General features: G+C 66.3%; 3 protein-coding genes across 4 annotated transcripts; 1 reads left to right on the top strand and 2 right to left on the bottom strand.

The window, feature by feature from the left end:
- Positions 1-1,885: 1,885 nt before the first annotated feature.
- Positions 1,886-3,810, bottom strand: IER2 (immediate early response 2). Its single transcript, XM_004616613.2, has one exon. It carries the CDS (start codon positions 3,377-3,379, stop codon positions 2,714-2,716), a length of 666 nt encoding a protein of 221 aa, XP_004616670.1. The 5' UTR covers positions 3,380-3,810; the 3' UTR covers positions 1,886-2,713.
- Positions 3,811-4,647: 837 nt separating this feature from the next.
- STX10 (syntaxin 10) lies at positions 4,648-8,370 on the top strand. Of its 2 annotated transcripts, none has more exons than XM_055125691.1 (8): positions 4,648-6,219; positions 6,444-6,613; positions 6,748-6,846; positions 6,940-7,002; positions 7,471-7,578; positions 7,664-7,770; positions 7,868-7,962; positions 8,042-8,370. In XM_055125691.1, exons 2-8 carry the CDS (start codon positions 6,551-6,553, stop codon positions 8,116-8,118), a joined length of 612 nt encoding a protein of 203 aa, XP_054981666.1. In that variant the 5' UTR covers positions 4,648-6,219; positions 6,444-6,550; the 3' UTR covers positions 8,119-8,370. The 2 variants fall into 2 exon arrangements, with proteins under 2 accessions (XP_054981666.1, XP_054981665.1); XM_055125690.1 differs by having other exon boundaries at positions 6,170-6,219; positions 6,752-6,846; positions 8,042-8,367.
- A 293-nt stretch (positions 8,371-8,663) lies between these two features.
- NACC1 (nucleus accumbens associated 1) lies at positions 8,664-18,254 on the bottom strand. The gene is made up of 6 exons (XM_055125689.1): positions 18,063-18,254; positions 12,083-12,994; positions 11,840-12,013; positions 11,643-11,748; positions 11,469-11,566; positions 8,664-10,911 (listed from the first exon to the last, which is right to left on the bottom strand). Exons 2-6 carry the CDS (start codon positions 12,984-12,986, stop codon positions 10,619-10,621), a joined length of 1,575 nt encoding a protein of 524 aa, XP_054981664.1. The 5' UTR covers positions 12,987-12,994; positions 18,063-18,254; the 3' UTR covers positions 8,664-10,618.
- Between the last annotated feature and the right edge of the window lie 130 nt (positions 18,255-18,384).

Below are 18,384 nucleotides of genomic sequence, written 5' to 3' on the forward strand. Positions count from 1 at the left end.
TCTTTTTTTTTTTTTTTTTTGCTTTTTGGGTCACACCCGGCGATGCACAGGGGTTACTCCTGGCTTTACACTCAGGAATCACCCTTGGCGGTGCTCAGGAGACCATATGGGATGCTGGGAATCGAACCCGGGTCGGCCGCGTGCAAGGCAAATGCCCTACCCGCTGTGCTATCACTCCAGCCTCCGGCCCCTCTATGAATTTTTGATTTATAACCAGGGAAACTGAGGCCCGCAGCACGAAACAGCTCGCTTCAAAGCCTGGAGAACACTGTCTGACTGAGGTCCCCCTCCCTCTAAGACTGGCCCACCTGTCTCAGCCGGGGGCGCAGCTAGCTAGTGCACTGGGTGGGTATCCAAGCTCGGGATTCTGGGGACCCCTGTACACCACAGCCCCAGGCCTTGCCCAGCTTGATTATTTCCTACTGGCTGGCTGGTGTGTGTATGTGTGTGTGTGTGGGGGAGGGGGTGTAGGAGACTTTTTTTTTTTTGCGGGGGTGGGGGTGGAGTCGGTGGGTGTTGCTGGCTCTTGGCTTCCTCCTGATTGCTGGGGGATGACGCCTGGACAGGCCTCGGGGGACCCTGTGGGGTGCTGAGGATTGAACCCAGCTTGGCTGTGCGTAAGACAGGTACCTTCCTGCTGTGAGGCCTCTCCAGCTCAAGGCCCATCTTGTCAGTTTGGGGGGGGCACACAGAGGGATGTGGGGGGGCTAGCTCCCACAAATTCAGCATGTGCTGCAGCCTTCGGAAGAGACCCCCTCCCCCACAGCCCCAGGAGCTCTAAAAGGGATGTGTGTATGGGAGGAGTTGGGTGTGCACGGGGAATGCATGTTTTGGGGGGTACGTGTGAATGGGGATAGGTGCGTGTTTATGGGGGGGGCTGTGTATGAGGTGTGGGGGGGTGCACTGTATGGGTTGGTGTATATGGGGGGGTGCATGTGTTGGGGAGGTGTGTGTATAGGAGAGGGTTGGGCTGTATATGGGGGAGGGGTGTGTGTAGGTGTATGAGGAAGCAATGGGGTGTGTATGGGGGCTGGATGCGTGTGTAGGGATGGGGTCTGTATGGGGGGAGGGGAGGGCGCTGATCCTGTCTCAGGCCGTGGCGGGCACCGGAAACCCAAGCGGCTGGGCGGCTGCAGGGGCGCCCGCGGCTTCCCGCGGAAGGAAGGGGGAAGGGCGGGCCGGCGGTTCCCAGGCGCCGGGACTTCCCGGGTCGCACCAGGCTCCCACGCAGAGGCGCGGCCCCAGCCCCTCCCCAGGGCCCCCCGCGGGGCTAAGCCTCGCCCCTCCCCCAGCGCGCTCTCCCGCCCGTACCTTCCTCCTCCCCCTCCACCCTCGGGCCTCGGGGTCGGGTCCCCCGGGTCCCGGGAAGCGCGCGGCGGCGCCCGCAGCCGTCGAGGGCGGGGCTGGTGCCTCCCCCTCGGCGCGCACGGCCCGCACCTGGGGCTCCTTTGTCCTGCGCGCCGACACCCCGCGCCCCTCCTCTTGGCGCTAGCAGTGCGAACCCAGGGAGGGAAGCCCTCCTCTGCCGGGGGCTTCCAACGAAATGGTCTAAGCCCCAAAGCCCACTTAAGCCGGCGAAGACTGGGAAGCGACCCCGGTGGGCGCTCCACGCGCCCCCAGCCGAGTCAGTTTGTCAGGTGGGAGTCGGGGACTGGCCGCCAGTCGGTAACCCCCACTCCTCCCGGGTGGCAGGGAAATTCAGAGGCGCCCTCACATCTGTGAAGGGAAACTCCAGCGCCAGGACGGAAGTGCCCGAGCAAAGAAAGGGGGACCAGGGCCTCTTCTGCCCACGTGGTAGCTGGTCCGACCGGTTTTGTCCCCCCCAACGCCCCGCCGGCGCCTGACCCCTTCCCCGCGGGCGAGCAAAGGAGACCACCGCAGCGACTTCTTCATTCAAATCGTTTTTATTTTCCTCTCCGGCAGCCAGTAGCACAGGGCTGGGAGACGGAGCCTGGGACAGCCCAGCACCGCCAACGGCCCCGCTGCCGCCGCCCAATCTCAACACTAGGCCCAGTTCAGCCGTTGGGGGCTCAAGGGCCCCCTGTCCCCAGCCCGAGTCCTACCGGGGACCCGGGAGAGTTGGGGGATGGGTGCAGTCTGCGGGAGGCCCCAGCTGGAGTCCAAACGCGCCAACAATCGCGTGCGCCCCTCCACCCGCTCCGGGGTTGCGCGCTCCAGGTCTCCCGCCCAGCCCTTCCCCGAGGGTGTCCCGCACCCGGGAGCCTTGTCCCAGGCCCCACACCCACACAGGGCGACAGGAAACTCCCCACGTCTGCTCCGTGATGCAACGCTGCGCGCTTGCACAAGTGTGTCCGTGGCGGGGGATGGGAGCGGCCGCGGTCGCGCCGCCAACTATTGTGGAGAAGGAATTGGTCGCCGCCGTCTGCATCGTGTCGGAGCCTGAGCAGAAGCCGGCAAAAACCGGGCCTTCCCGGCTCTCCGGGCCCGCAAGGCGGCCGCGTGCCCGGGCCGTGTCCGCCAGCACCTGTGGGCGCCCGCGCCCCACACACCTCGGTGCCTCCCTCCGGGGGCGCGCAGATGGCGACGGCTCCCCGGGGGCGGAGTCCCTTTCCGAGCCTCTCGGCAGCTCCTCTTCACCGTTCCCGCGGGCGCTCCCCCGGGGGTGAGGGTGGCGCCTCGCCTCGGGTCTGCGCCATCCGGCCGACGGTTCGGCCCGCGCACTGGGCTCCGGTAGCGCCGCTCCGGGGGACCCTCAGAAGGCCACCACGGCCCGCACCAGCACGTTCAACATGCTGTCCGCCGGGCGGCAGGCCGGCTTCGCCTCGCACGCCGTCGGGGGGGCGCCGGGGCTGCAGTTCAGAAGGCCCGAGAAACGCCGCTGCAGGACGCGCGCCAGGTTGGGGAAAGCGCCCTCGGCTTGCGCGGCGGGGGGCTGCAGGCGGTCGGGGGGGCCCTCGCAGGACGCCCCCTCCTCCTCGCCCTCTTCTTCTAGACGAGCTTTCTTGCTCGGCACCAGTCCGGCGTCCCCGCCGTCGCTGAGGCTACTGCTCCGCCTCTTGCGGCTGACTTTGGCGGGTGTCGGGGTCGAGTGGGCCGGGGTGATCTCGGCGCTCGGCGCCTCCTGCGTGTCCATGGGCTCCGGAGACGGAAGCTCACCGTCCGGGGACGCTGCTTCGCTCGTGGCTTCCGCTTCCCGCGGCGGGTGCAGGCGAGGGTCGGGGGAGCGGGCGGGTGACAAGGGCACCTCGGGCTCGTGGGCTTCCACTTTGGCGGAGAGGTAGAGCTCCCGGGCGCTGCGCATGACCAGCGACAGCTGCAGACTCCGGTGCAGCCGCAGCCCGCCGCGCTGCATGCGGGAGTGGTACATCTTCCACACGGACAGGGTCATGATGCGCTGGGCCTCCTTCTGCACCTCCATGGCGACTCGACGGCTGCAGCGACGGTGGTGGGGGCTTCGCGGGCGGGGTCGGACGGGGCGCAGGTGCTCTCGGGGGCGCCGCGCTCGCTCACGCCTCTCTCCGCGTGCCCACCTACGTCGTGACACCACTAGGACGCTCTGCCCCGGCGCCTGCCACCCGGGCCCTTTTGTACCCCGAGTGAGGTCACCCGGACGCCCCGCCCAATCACAGCCACATCCGGGCTTTCCGCCTCAAAGTGGCGAGACTTCTTAAAGCGACAGGATCGAATTTACTAAGCAAGCCAGAGGGTTGTCCAAGGGGGGCGACATGGAATGGTCCCCTCAGAACCACCAATACACACTGAACTCTCGGGGTGCTCTCCTTTCCTCAGCACTCACCCCACAAAAGCACGAGCGCGCATGCCCAGGAGAGGGGCAGGCTTACCTTTGCATCTTAAGCCCCCTCCCCCCGTTGGTGGGGGGCAAGCGCCCCTTGGCCCCCGGAAGAGCCCGATTCAAGCGGATCCATTTCCCGTGGGCTGTTCCCAGTCTACAAGGCGTCTGACTCACCCCACCCCCAAATCCACATCGTTGCTTATTAGCTAATTACTGTCTGCGCGCTGCTGTCTTCCTTTCCTGAATAGCTCATTGTCCATCTCCGCTCCGCGGAGTGTTTAGACCTGGTTTCTTCAAGTGGGGAAACCGAGGCCGAATGACTCATGCCACATTTGCTAATGAGGGTCTGGGCTCATTCATTCCCATCAACAGGACGGTGGGCAGCGCCGGCAGCTCCAGGGCCCTGGCCCACACCAGAAGCGGCGGCTGTTTGCACATCGAACCTCGGAGCTGCCTCTCCGCATCCCCCGTCCCCGTTTCCATCGGCACAAGCTCCAGGGGAGAGCTGCGTGTTCTCCAGGCGGGGAACCCTTCCGCCCGACAGCTTGGGGAAAACACGTGGCTGCCGCCCCCCAAAACCGCACAGACCGTGCTCCGCCTCTGCACCCAGAGAGGCGGGGTTGGGTGGGAGGAGGGAAACTCGGTCTCACGTAGATGCAGCAGACAGACAAGGAAAAAACAGGCAAGGCCTCACTGTCTGCCCCGCGTTCCAACAAACCTAATTCCCGTGGCAATCCCCCACCCCCCCGCAAGAAAAAAAAACAAACCCAAATGCGAACAGGGTGGCAAATTCTACGAGGCCAGGGTCCTTTAAGGGGAGACTCCGCCCCCACCCCGACTGGCGCGCGGAACCTTCACGCCACGCGACGGGCCAGACTTCCAGGACTAAATTTGGAAGTATTGACGTAGGGCGGACGCGCGAGCCCTTCCGGCTGCCCATATAAGGACAAAGCCCGTGCGCTGGCGGCTCCTTCCGGGCCGCGGGCCGGCACCCTGGCCACGCCTCTTCCCCCTCCCCGCGCGCTGGAGCCCCCGGCTTCCGGCCCGACGTCCTGCCGGGCCAGCGGGGTGTGGGGGTGTCGGCTTTCGTTTCCTCCCCACCCGCGGCTAGGAAGGCGTCGTGACGCCCCTCAGGGAAAACCCCCCGCAGCCGACCCCAGTCGGCGGCCAGAGGCGACGACCTTGGGCTTCCGCTGACGCCAGGCCCTAGAGATCGCACACAAAGCCTTTTCCAAGCCAGGGGCGACTTGCAGGAGACACCTTCCTTCGTCGTCCCTGCGCGGAGCCCCAGTTCCTGATCCCTGCAAGGCCCCCGCCCATGCAGTTATTGCGGCGCTTCCTCTTGACTGCATCCGTAGCCGGCAGAGTGTCTTGGCGCAGCTCCCTTCCCTTGCACGTGGGGGCTCAATTCCCGTTTTCTAAAAATGCCCCCCTTCCGCCACCCTGCCACGCACTTCAGCGACCTGCTGAAGACGCCCCCGCCGCCCACAAAGGGGACTCCACAAGGAGCACCCACGCGGCAAAACGATCCCCTCGATATTCCGTCCATCCTCCCTCCTGGGGCGCTATCCGGTACCACGGAGGCAATAGTTTGATTCTCCTACTCGCGTGCGAAAAAACACGAAAAAGTTTTCCCCGAGACCCCGTACAGACGTCCGTCAGACCCGGGGCGACCAACGAATCTCTCCACAACACTCCTCGCCGCACTTTGCTGGGCCTCGGCATATGGAGCCCGACCCCACACGCGGGGACTCCCCTGGGGATCATCTTCAGCCCGCAAGACCCCTCCCACGCTCCCAGAAAGCCCCCACCCCCAGAGGTATTTCCGGCGCCCCACCTACGGCCACCCGGCCGGGGGTACCTCTCCTTCCCCTGACCTGCCACCTCACACCCCGGGCTAAGACAATGTGCTGGAGCCGGGAGTGGGCTCAGGGTATTGCGTAATATGGTCCCCGAATGGAACGAACGCCCTTCCCCCCATCCCCAAGCCGCCCCATGTGATTTCAAGAAGGGAGTAATTTCTTGGGCAAACTGAAGCTGCACTAATCCGAGAGTTCCCGAACTCAACGACTCCGAGCTCCAAGCGGAACTCAAGAAAACGGAGCCTCGCCCACGGCCGCCAGCCGAAAAGAACGGGTAAAAGGCTGGGGACCGGGAGGATCCCGGGGGTCTCCCAAGGTCCGAGGCCGGGGGGCGGGGCCTGAAAACCGGAAGCTGACTCTTTCCACAACCAAGATGGCCGCGGCCAGAGCGGAAGTCTTAGCGCTCGGACCGCCGAGGCCTCTCTCTCCGTCCTGGAGGCCCCGCTCTCGCTGGCGGCTCGGATCACGTGACGGGGGCGGGGGCGGCCGCCGCGTTCTCCCCGGCTGGGAGGGGACCCGGGAGCCCGGCCGACGGAGGAGGGGGTCTGGCCTCCCGCGTGCGCGTGACATGTCTCTCGAAGATCCGTTCTTCGTGGTCCGAGGGTGAGTGCTAAAGAGAGGTAGCGGACGAGGGTGCTCAGCCCCTCGGCTGTCAGCCGGTCGGTGCCCCGCGTGCCGGCGGGAGCGTGCCAGGCGGTCTGGGCACGGCGGTCCGGGGACGCAGGTCGGGACGGAGCGGGAAGAGGTTCGCCGGAGAATAGGAGGGCCTGGGCTTGTTCGCCCTTGTTTGGGGGTGCCAGCCGTGCCCACCGTTCCTCTGCCCGCAGCGAAGTGCAGAAGGCGGTGAACACGGCCCGTGGGTTATACCAGCGCTGGGGCGAGCTCCTGCAGGAGGGCGCGGCCGTGGGGCGCGAGGAGCTGGACTGGACGACCAATGAGTTGCGGAACAGCCTGCGCAGCATCGAATGGGACCTGGAGGACTTGGAGGAGACCATCGATATCCTGGGGGCAGCGGGGCGAGGTTGGGGCGGCCTGGGAGAGCCCTGGGCACCGGGGGCGGGGACTGGCGTCCTGGGGGGCATGGAGGGGCTTGTGCCTGGCTGGCGGTGGCCTTGACTCTCGACTCGCGACGCACGCATCGTGGAAGCCAACCCAGGCAAGTTCAAGCTCCTGGCAGAAGACCTGCAAGAGCGGAAGGCGTTTGTGGAGCGCATGCGGGAGGCCGTGCAGGTGAGGGATTCCAGTGAGGGCAGGTGTGGAGCTTGTGAGGCTGGGGGCAGGGGAATACAAGGAGGACACTAATACTGGCTTGCTTTACTCCAGGAAATGAGGGACCATATGGTCAGCCCCGCAGCCGTGGCCGTCATGGAGAGGAACAGCAGACAGGTAAGTTCTGATTTGGGGATACCAAGTTGTGACCCCTAGACAGAGAACCTCACAGGACTGCAGCGCATGGGTCCCAAATTTACCAGCCCCCAGGGTATGCGCTCTTATGACCCCAATTCGCTGAATGAGGGAAAAGAAAAACTAAACCTAAGGGCCAGTCTGCAGATGATTCCTGTGAGCACTGTCAGGCTTGACACCAAAATCAAAGAAAGGAAGTACAGAATCCAGCTCTCCTTTTCAAAATACACGTTATCTTGTAACTGCTGCTCATGTGTGGATAGGTTTGCACAATCCTCATCCCAACCGCAGGCAAACATGGTGCCCGCATTTCCAGCTGAGACCGGGGCAATGAAGTGGCTAGTGGCAGGGTGGGAACCTGCACCCTTTGCCCCAACCTGGCTTAGCACTGCTGAGGGTGCCCCTCTGCCAGAGGCTGGCTGTGAGGCCCACCGTCCCCCGTGTCCCCAGATCCTGGCAGGCTCGTCTGGTGCCCCCAAGCCATCCAGTGACCTGCTGGATGCCAGTGTGGTGTCTGCGACTTCCCGCTACATTGAGGAGCAACAGGCCACGCAGCAGGTTTGCAGGGGCTTAGCAAAGGGGTGGGGGCCTGCCTGCTCTGCCCGCCCCCCCCTCAGCGCCTTCTGTTTCCCCCTTTCCACAGCTGATTGTGGAGCAGCAGAATCAGCAACTGGAGATGGTGTCCGGGAGCATCCGGGTTCTGAAGCACATGTCCAGCCGGGTTGGGGACGAGCTGGATGAGCAGGCCATGTGAGGCCAGGAGCCCGGGGGTGGGGTTCGGGGCCCCTGTGCCTGTCATGCTGGCGCACAGGGCCCCCCGGGGTTGACTGGCTCCTGGTCCCGGCAGCATGCTGGACGCCTTCACACAGGAGATGGAGCACACCCAGTCCCGGATGGACGGGGTCCTCCGCAAGATGGCCAAAGTGTCCCACATGACCAGTGGTGAGTGCCCTGGGAAGACGGGGGCCTGGCCCGTGCTGCCATCCCCCCACCCCCATGACCATTGCCCTGTCACCCCCAGATCGCCGGCAGTGGTGTGCGATCGCTGTGCTTCTGGGCTTCCTCCTGCTGCTGCTGGCCCTGCTTCTCTTTCTCTGAGCCAGCCGGACCCCCGGTGTGTACACGGTGGGGCCAGTGTTCGTCCCAAGGACCTTCTCATCCCTGAGCCGGCAGCATCCCCAGGGCTGGCACCCTAACTCCAGTCCTATCTCAAGTGCACTTAGGGTGTGGGTGGGTAGGGAGACACCTCTCCCCGTTTCTAATTCCCGCGACCCCAAGCCATGTATGCCTCAAACTTCTGTGCCAACCTGGAAATAAAGCCCCGTTTTGATACATGTGTCTCACCTGGCACATTCCTAAACTTTTGCGGCTCACTGCCCACGGGCTGGGCTGTGGTGCATGTGTGAACTCAAGTGTGATGCTCAGGAACTTGGTTCTGTTTTGAGGGGCACCTTCCCCAGAGGGGCCCGACTGACCCCTCTTCCTGGACAGAAGCATAATCCCACCCCCCAGCACTTGAAGCTCAGGCTCATCCTCACCATGGGGTGCCTCCTCCCTGCATGTGAGCAAGCACTTTCGGGTGATGGGGATGCCCTGCAGAGTGGTCACGGGGTTTACTTCAGTTTACCCAGCAGCACGCAGCAGGCTGTTACAAAGGCGTTCGTTTATTCCGCCAGCAGCGCCGGCGGCGGCTTCACATTGCCCAGCGCGTGTGTCCGTCCGTCCGTCCATGCGGCCTTACAGTAGTGTGTGCAATCCCAAGGGGGTTGGGGGCAGGGCCTTGGCACTTCACGGGGTCGGCCGGCTGGGGGGTAGTCTATCCAGCGTCAACGAGGTTGGGGGGGCAGGAGCTGAGGGGGGTCCCCCAGTCTCTGCAGCCGTGGCGGCGGTTAGTGTACCTGCAACTGCCCAGGGTGGGGCGGGGGTCCATGCGGGGTGCAGGGGCTCCTGGGTAAGGCACAACCCTCTCTTTGGCTCTCCTGATGAGGAGTTTCGTCCCCGCCTGGCCCTTCTCCCCCACTCCTACCCCCACGGGGCCGGAAGCCAGGGGCACCTCCTGGGGTCCCTGAAGCAAGGGGTGGGGTGGGGGGAAGAGACAGCCCAGGCCAGGGGGTGGGAGGGAGAAGCCCCCAGTCCCTGGCCCCCCACTAAGGCCTGGAAGGAGGGGAGCGCCTAGGAAGCTTCTGCTGCCTTTGGGGGTCCAGCTGGAGCCCCCGCACAGGCCCCCCTCCCCGTTCGCCTCCATGACCAGGAGTTTGTGCTTTGGGATCATCGCTGGGGCAGGGGAGGGGCGGGGCAGGACTAAGGTGCTTGTGCTTTAGCTGGGGGTGTTGGCTGTCCCCCTCCCTCACGTGGACGGGCTGGGCGCTAAGGTGCTGGGGTCGGGCCTGGCCCCCAGCTGGGCTGTCCTCCACCCCACTGGCCTGAGTCAGGAAGGGCAGGGGAGTGACACCCAGGGCAGGGGTGTTTGCGTGTGCAGGTGCTGGAAGTTCAAAGGGCAAAAAAAAAAAAAAAAAAGGAAAGAAAAAGACCTGGAGTTCAAGGTCATGTCAAAGTCAAACTCTGGGGGGAGAGGGGGCCCCACCCGGCATTAGGCCAGGATGCCCGTCAGTGCCCCGTAGGTGCCCGGGGGGCTGGACACCCCACCGGAGCCCGAGCAGCAGCAGCAGGGCCCCCCACTCCTAGGCAGTGCGCACCCACATTCCACATGCACGCACCCCTGCCACACCCCTGGGGACCACCACGGACAATCCCGTATGTTTGAAAAATAAAAGAAATCCTATACTTCCGTATTTCATTCACTAAAAAAAGGTTTTAAAAAGTATATACAGGGGGGCAGCGGGGAGCCCTGCTGGGGGCGGGAGGGCAGGGCGGCTGCCCCCCACCACCTGCACCCCCGGGTCCCCTGCCTAATTTCCCCACGCACGCACACATGCACACGCTCAGATGCAGCTTCTGTGAGCCCCGGACACTGTCCCTCTCCAGACACCCCAGCTAGGCACCCCCAACACCCCCAACTCGGGCCCCAGGGGACTGACGGGGGCAGGAAGCTGAGCATGGCCCCCACTCCCTATTTTTGGGCCCGGCCGGCGAGGCTGCCTCCACCTTAAGTCCAATGTGGGACTCTGAGCCTGCGTCCTCCGTGGTCAAACAGGGTGCCCCAGGGCTTCGCTGACCAGCCCGACGCAGGGACACACAAGGGGGACAGGAAGGCGCTTTTGGAAACGTGGAAGCACTGGGGGGTCTGTGTGGAGGGGCTGAGGGGTGGGGGCAGAGGGGTCCTGAGAACCCCGGGGCCCCTGCGAGTCTCGGGGGCTGCCGTGAGGGGCGAAGGCTGAGGAATGCTCCCGCCAGGCGGCCAGGGCATGGGGAGGGGCTGTTGGGCCCCCCCAACCCACCCTGCCACTGGCTGTGGGGGACAATTGCTAAGAGTGAGGTGATTGCAGGAGGCAGCGCCGACCTCACCCCTGGTCCCCCCACACCCCCTGGGTCTGTTCCGGCCCCGCTCAGGTTGGGGTGGGGGAGGGGTGCGGGGGGGCCGGGGGCATGCAGCACCCCCCGTGTACAGTAGCTCGTGACGAGGCGGCCGGTGGCCGGGTCACTGCAGGGCCTCGGCCGAGGGCCCCGCATCGCCGTCGTGCTGGTCATGGCTGGCCGCGTCGAAGCCGTGCTCCACGCCCATGGGGTCCAGCTCCATCCTGCCCGTCATGTCCAGCTCCATCTTGACAGTGTCGCTGATGAAGGTGGTGTAGGTGTCTCCCTCGGTCTTCAGCACCTTCAGTTTGGGCATCCAGCTCTTTCGCACCACGCGCCGCGCGTTCGTGCACATGTCGGCGGCGATGGCGTTCATCTCGCTCTCCTTGAAGTTGGGAGCGAAGTTCTGGCAGTAGTCTGCGGGCGGGCAGAGTGGTAGCTTGGACGGTGCCCCGGAGGCGGGACACCGACCCACGGCTCTCAGTCTGACACCCACAGGTGGGGCACGTGGCCACAGGGGTCAGAGGCGGAAATGCGGACCCAGATGCGGGGTGCGTGGGCAGAAGGTGCAGGGGCTCACCTGGCACCAGCCTGCCTCATCCCAGGCAACGGGACGACCCTGAGCACCACCAGGGGGCGACCCTGAGCACAGCCCTGCAGCACAGTCTACCCCAGACAAGCACCCTGCCTGGGCGTGGCTGCAGGTTCCAAGCCAGACTGCCCCTGGCCACCTCTGGGGTGTGGGGTGGGTGGGTGAGGTGGGTGGGCAGCGACTCGGTGAAGAGTGGTTGTGGGGAGAGGAGATGGGTTCCTGGAAACCCCAAGGACGCCCCCTGTTCAGTGACCCTGTCCCCCCATCCCAATGTGTACCCCCAAAGCACTCCCCATTTCTAGCTGGCCCTGGGTGCTGAACCGAGATGGGAGCCTGGACCCTGCAGAGCCCTCCACGGGCGCCCCCCGCGCTGTCCACTCACACTTGACGGCGTGCAGGACACGGCTGTCCAGTGGCTTGCGGCTGGGATCATTGGTGGAAGAGCGAATGCCGGTGCCGCAGCTGTTGGCGAGTGTGTTCCTGTGGGGGGGGGGCGAGGAGGGCACGTCAGGGCGGCCGGGACGGAGCCCCCGCCGCCCCCCCCGGCCGGACTTACCGGTCAAAGAAGGACGCGAGGAGCCTGCGCAGCAGCACCTTATGCCGGGTGCCCGCGCTCACGTGGCAGTTCATGAGCTGCGCCCGGGTAATGTAGACGTTGGTGCCTGGGACGGGGCCGCGGGGGTGTGAGCCGCTGCCCCCCGAGTCGGGCTGCTCCGTTGCCCCCTCCCCCAGGCCACCCCGCCCCTGGCCCACCTGTCACCAGCTCCAGCTTCTCGGAGGGGTCGCCCTCGTCGTAGAGCTTGGAGTGACAGCGGTTGCCAATCTGGTTGATGAGCTCGGCTGGGAGTGATGCCAGGTCCTGCCGCACCCGGATGCGATTCCGGGACTCAGGGGTCACCTGTTCGGGTAGGGCCTCCACCTTCTCGGCTGCGGGAGAGGGGGCGTCAGAGGGCGCAGGCGTAGGCGCGGGCGGGCGGGCGGGCGGGTGGCGCTCACCGGTCTGACACACGTTCATCATGCTGTACATGGTGTACATGTTGCAGATCTGCCGGTACTGCTCGTCGGCGCCCTCCTCGCCCGCATCCTCCTCCTCATCCTCCTCGTTGTGGTAGGAGGCGGGGCTGTCGCTCGTGTAGGCGCTGGAGGTGCCCGGGCTGGTCCGCTCCGACGTGCTGGGCCCACTGGCCCCAGCCCCCGGCGCCCCGGCGCCCCCTGCCCCCGCCAGGACCAGGGCCGGCTGGGGCAGCTGCGGGGGCTGCGGCGGCCGGTTGGCAGCCAGCTCGGGCGTGGAGAACTTGGCCATCTTGCGGCTGCCGCCGCCACCCTCCTTCTGCCCACTGTCCCACAGCCGCTTGGCCACGGGCGTGCACTGCACCGAGTCGGACTCCTGCTGCTCCGTCTTCACCCGCGACACCAGGGGCAGCGGCGTGCTGCAGACCGGCCAGCTGGACGTCTGTGCCACGGGGCTCTGTGGCTCGGACGTGGGGGCCTCCTCGGCGTGCAGGCCCTGCGAGTCGCAGCTGGGGGAGCTCACCTTGAGGAAGAACTCGGTGCCCTTCTCCATGATCTCCTGGATCTGCAGGAAGCCGGCCGTGTACATGAGCAGGAACTGGTCCCCCACGTTCATGCTCAGGCGGCCGGTGTAGCAGAAGCTGAGAATCTGCTGGAAGGACTGCGGCTGCACGGCGGCCGGCAGCTCCACCACGGCGCTGCGGCTGCTGTTGAACAGGTCCCGGAAGTAGGAGCTGCTGGCGGCCAGCACGGCGCGGTGCGCCTTGAACGCGTGGCCCTTCACCACCACCGACACGTCACAGTAGAGGCCCTGCAGCCGCTGCTCATTCAGGCACTCCAGGATGCTGTTGCCGAAGTTGGGGATCTCCATCTGCAGCGTCTGCGCCATGGCGGCGCCTGGGCGGGCAAAGAGAGGCACAGGGGTCAGCCCCACCGTCTGGACACGGCACGTGCTGGCCAGAGGAGGGGCCGGGGAGTTGCGTCGGGGGTCAGGACACAGGCCCAGCAGGACAGGTGGGACCCAGGCTCGAACCCTGCCACCACGTGGCCAGTAGGGGGCCCAAGCACTCACTTGAGGCCTGGCTGAGAGAAGCCAGTCCCTGCCTGGAGAGAACCCAACCTGGGGGCCAGCGAGGGGGCCCGGAGCACCCACGCTTCAAGAGGGAGGCCCCAAGTTCCGTCCCAGTGCCCAGTGACCCCAGAGTGCAGACATGACAGTCCCTCTGCCAGAGAATGGAAGCCCCTGTACGGGCCCCCACCACGGCATGTATGAGGGCAGCTTTCAGGGACCCCCACGGGCATTACGTTGGCACCAGGGGAGGGGAAGGAACACATTTCTAAATAAGTCAACAGGGACCAGAGAGTGGGGTGCACGACCTATCTCCCTCCCCCTCAATGCACTGCCAAGCGTCACTGCTGAGCAGGGCCTGGAGTGGCCCCAGCACTAGGCAGACTGGCTCTGCCTGGGGGAGGCCTGGGTTTGAGTCCCAAACTGGAGTACAGTACGGCCACAAGACCAAGAAATAAACAGCCAAGAGTTCGCAGGCGGCCAACCACAGTTCACCCCCACTCGTGTGGCCCCCACAAACACATAAGAACCCCAACATTTTGGCTGTGAAGCTGGCTATGAAGGGGGGAGGGGAGCACGCATCAGGCTAACAGAGAAAGCAGGAAGTGCAGAGGCCCACCCCCCCAGCTGGGACAGGGGTGGGGGGGCTGCTGATGGTGTGGCTGTCCCCTCCCCCCTGCCCCGCAACCACTAGCCCCAAGGGCCACAAAGGGCTTTCTCGCAGGGCCACACGGTGGGGACTGGGCTGGGATGAGCACCCCCAGCCGCACACTGCCTGCCTGAGGTACCCCCTCTTCCCTGGACAAAGGTCCCTTCCTTTTTGCATGGCCCCTGAACCTGAGGCGTAGCACCAGCCCCAACCGTCTCGCATTGCGGTATCACCAGTCCCCTCACCTTCTGGGGTCTGCAGGCACCCCCCACCCCAAGGGGAGGGGACCCTCTGAGCCCAGCCAGGCCTGGCTGGCATGGGCTGAGCGGGCGGTTTCCATGGTCTCCTGCGGATATGCCACAAATATTTGCCCAGCGCAGCCCTGCCCTGAAGCAGCGGGGGTCCTGGGGGGGCGGGGCCAGCACCCAGCTTCGGATCCACTCAGGGGCTCCCCAAGCTGAGATGGGGCAGGGGAAGGCGTGCACTGCTCCCCTGGATGGTCAGCTGCCCCCTCCCACGACCCGGGCCTGGGCACGCCTCTCTGAGGAGCCAAGGGTAACAAGGGATGGCACGCTGATGACCCCCCCATCCAACCAAAGCCACTCAATCCTGCGGTCCCTCTGAGCCAGGCTGGCTCCTCTCCCCCCAGCCTCTAGAGGCTCAACCCCAGCTCCTAGTTCTGCGGGATTCAAGGGTCCTGCACCCCACCCCCACCCTGTCACAGCTCCTGGGCCCTCCCAGGCCACTATCCATTCCACCGGCCCCACACAGGTGCCCCTTCTGAAGCTTTCCACAGAGCCCAGTGCCAGCTCTGACTCCCCCAAGGCTTCTCTGGCTCCATTTCTCTCTTCTTGGTCCTGGTCAGCATCAGAAGGGTCCCTGGCACAGTCTTGGGGGGGTGCGGGGCCTCAAGCAATTTGCTGGATGAAGCTATTGGCATGGCCGAGGACTCCCCCTTCTTGTTAGGGAGCTCCTGGGGCACCCCAGGAGGAAACCAGCCTTCCAGCAAGTGATGCAGGGTCCTCCTGGGGTGCTGTCAGGATGGACAGTGAGGCCAAGTCCGGGGGCCCCCGGGGGGGGGAGGGAGATACCTGGGGCCTCAAGGAGTGATGAACAGGCAGTAGTGACCCCATCACTGGCACCTGGAGTGTCTGCGGTTTCTTCTTGGGGGGGGTGGAGGTGCCCTAAACAATGCTCAGAGGTCCAGGGGTCACTCCTGGAGAAACCTGGCCAATCAAACGGAAGGCCCGAGGCTCAGGTCGAGGGGTGCTGGGGGTGGTCAGGAATGGAACTTGGGGTTCCACACACACCCCAGTCCTCTGAGCCCTCTCCGTCAGTTTGCCCACCAAGCACAGGCCACCTGAGGGCATGTGCAATGCCTGGCAGGGCAGCAACATTCCTGGGCCTCCCTGTGTGAGCCTCCCTCGTCTGTCCTGTGAGGAGGGCCCCGCCACCGGGGCCAGCCAGGGGGGAAGGATGGGGTTAAAACAGGAGGGGCACCGGGCCCTCATATCTGGCGTCCCATACATTGCCCCGAGCACTGCCAGTAGCAAGCCTGAGTTCAGAGCCAGGAGTAACCCTGAACGCCACCAGGTGTGACCCAAAAGACCGACCAAAAACAGGAGGGGAGGGGCGTATCTGGCTCCTGTCCGCGTCAGGACACAGCCAAACACCCTCCGCCGACCGAACCCGGAACATGGGTGGGAAAAGCGAGGGCGCTAAGCCCTGACCCTAGCTCTCCTGCCACCTCGCTGGGGAGCAAGTCTGAGTGCTGCAGGCTTCCTCCCGCTGGGGCCTGCCACCAGCCCCTGCCACCGCTGCCGGCCTCACACGGGGCACACTGGCCAGGAGTGCAGAGTCTGGCTTTGCCAGGCACCAGGACCCCTTCTTCCAGAGCTCCCCCCGGCCCTGACCTGACATCAGTCTTCTCAGCTCTAAATTGGGCTCACCATGGTGGCCCCTCACAAGGCCAGAGAAACCCGTGTGCCGGCCCGCCGGGGTGCGGTGCCTACGGAGGGGGCCGTCCTGTCACTGTGCACCGGGCCTGCTGAGGCGCAGCTGGAGGTGAGGTCACCCTCAGGGGACCCAGCGACTGTTGAGCGGAGCGGCGTCATGGGCACCCGGGGGTTCGGGGGTGAGGTGACACGGGAGCTGTGTCCTAGCCCCGGAACAGAGGCGGGGGTGGTGCAGGGCAGCCAGGAGCACCCGCGGGCTGGGGAAGAGGGACCGGGCAGACCTAGCAGGGACCCCTGAGAGGCAAGTGAATGCTCGGGGGTTACAAGGGCTGGAGGGGGCCCCCCACCCTGCAGGTGCCAGCGGGGAGCCCATGAGGAGATTCTGCCTTGCCCTGGGATCACGCTCAAGGCTCTCCAGAGACCCCTGTGCCCTCCCCCAGGCAGGGTGCAGGTGGGGGCATGGAGCGCGAGCTGGACCCCAAAAACCTTTGCTCCCCCACCTACGTCTCTGCTTCAGGGCTGTGGGGTCTTAGGAGCCCACGGCTGGACTCCCACCAGGTGCCTCTGGTTTCCCTAACATCCGTGCTCCGGGGCAGCTCCGCGGCCTCTGCCCGAGCACGGAGGGGGACACGGCACCCAGCCCTGAGGCCCCAGCCGGCAGCAGGCCAGCCGAGGCGGGGAAGGCCTCGTTCCCCAGGGCTGCTGGCCTGGCTCCTGCTGCTCCCAGCAGCAGGAGGGAAGGGGGGGCGGGGCGGGCTGTCACTAAAGCGTGATCTGGCTGGAGCGTCCAGAGCACGCGGGACCCAGCTCTTTGGGGCTCCTGCCCTGGGGAGCTGACCCCGGGACCGGAGAGAGGAACGGGGCCAAACCCGGCTGGACACGGCTGTGAGCCTGCTGGGCTCCCACGCTCCCCAGGAATGGGAGGGAATGGGGTGTCTGGGTTCAAGCCCCTCCCCCCCAGACTCCAGGAAAACCCACCCACAAGGGAACTAACCCGTCTCTTAGGACGGGGCTAAGAATGGCCCTCAGAAAAGCCGAGGAAATGGGGGGGGCTCCCTCTGGGGCCCAGCACCCCACAAGGTGAGGTCACCTGGGGCCTCCTGCCTGTCCTGTGACCAAGGCCCAACCCCAGCTTGGGGGCGGCTCATGCTAACCAGGTGGCAGTGAGCAAGCCCTGAGCTCATCCCTGCCAGCACGTTCGCTGGGGCACCCGGAGGCAGAGCCCAAGGCCTGTGCTGGGTGGGGGTCCTGCATTCCCGGGCTCCCCTCTTCTACAACTAGTGTCACCAAACACCCCGGCCTCCTCCAGTTTCCAGATGGTCTCACTTCCCATGACCACACCTGGGGGGCGAAATGCCAGACTGGCCCCAGTCACCGGAGTGAGGCAAGAATCTAGGACCCACCCCACGCACCCCAAGAGGCTCAGCGAGGCTGCCTCCCTGCAGATTTCCAGGAGGGGCACCCCCCTGGGGTAAACAAGACACCCAGACTTTTCCCCAAGCTGCCCACGTGAACGCCCACCCGCTGGCCAGCGCCTGGTACAGCCCGCCAAGGGCTGCCCCAAGGGTAGGTGGGGACAGGGGCCTGACAGCCAGAGAGACGGGAAGAGACGCTCCCCGCCCAGATCTGGCGCTGAGCTAACACCTGGCTGAGGAAGAGGCTGCGCATCGCGGGTGCCACGAGTTTCTGGGGTGCCCGTATCCCCCCAACACCTCAAGTCTCCGGCCCGGCGCAGCGTGATCGCCCCCATATCTGGCTGCCCTCCCTCAATGTCTCCCGGCCCCTTACCTCGCCTGACCCGGCACACATCTCCGGGACGCCCCCACCCGCGCTAACTCCGCCCTCCCCCACCCTGCCCCACTTGCAGGCCGCCCCCCGAGCTTGCAACCCGACCCAGCCGCCGCAGCCCGCGCCGGCCGGTACCTGCCGGCCCCTCCCCGCACCCCGTTCCCCTCCCCCCGCACCCCGCCTCCCCCCCACCCCCCGGGGCGCCGCCTCCCCTCCCCCGCGGCCTCTTCCTGCTCCCCCTCCTGGGGTCCTGCAACTTCGCCGGCGCCCCGACACCTGCCCCGGCCCGGCCTCGCCCCCGCCGCCGAGGGTGACTCCCGGGCCCGCCGCCCCCCGAGCCCCGCGGCCCGCCCGCGCCGACCCCGCGCCCGGGTTCGGTTCCGCCCGGGTCCGAACCGGGCTCCCCCGCCCCCACCCCGGCGCGGCCCCGCTCGGCCCTCGGATGCCCTCGGGTCGCCCCGGCGAGAGGAGGCCGGGAGCGGGCCTGGGGCGGGCCCGTCTCACCTGCGCCGCGGCCGCGCTCCCTGGGCTCCCGCCGGGCTCCGCTGCGGCGGCTGGGGCCGGGCCTGGGCCCGGGGCGCGCCCCGCCTGCGCCGGGGCCTCGGCCTCCGCCTCCGCGGCCTCCGCGGCCTCCGCCTCAGCAGCAGCGGCAGCCGCGGCGGCCATTCATTGTGGGCCAGGCCGCCCCAGCCGAGCGCCGAGCTCGCGCCAGCCGCGCCGCCGCTGCCAGCGCGAGGAGGAGCCGCCGCCCGGGCCCCGCCCAGGCCCCGCCCCGCCCCCAGGCCGGGCCAGTCGAGCGCCGAGCTCTGCCCTCCGGCCTGCGAGG

The sequence above is a fragment of the Sorex araneus genome, chromosome 2 (assembly GCF_027595985.1).
Source record: "Sorex araneus isolate mSorAra2 chromosome 2, mSorAra2.pri, whole genome shotgun sequence".
In the NCBI taxonomy this organism is placed as follows: Eukaryota; Metazoa; Chordata; class Mammalia; order Eulipotyphla; family Soricidae; genus Sorex; species Sorex araneus.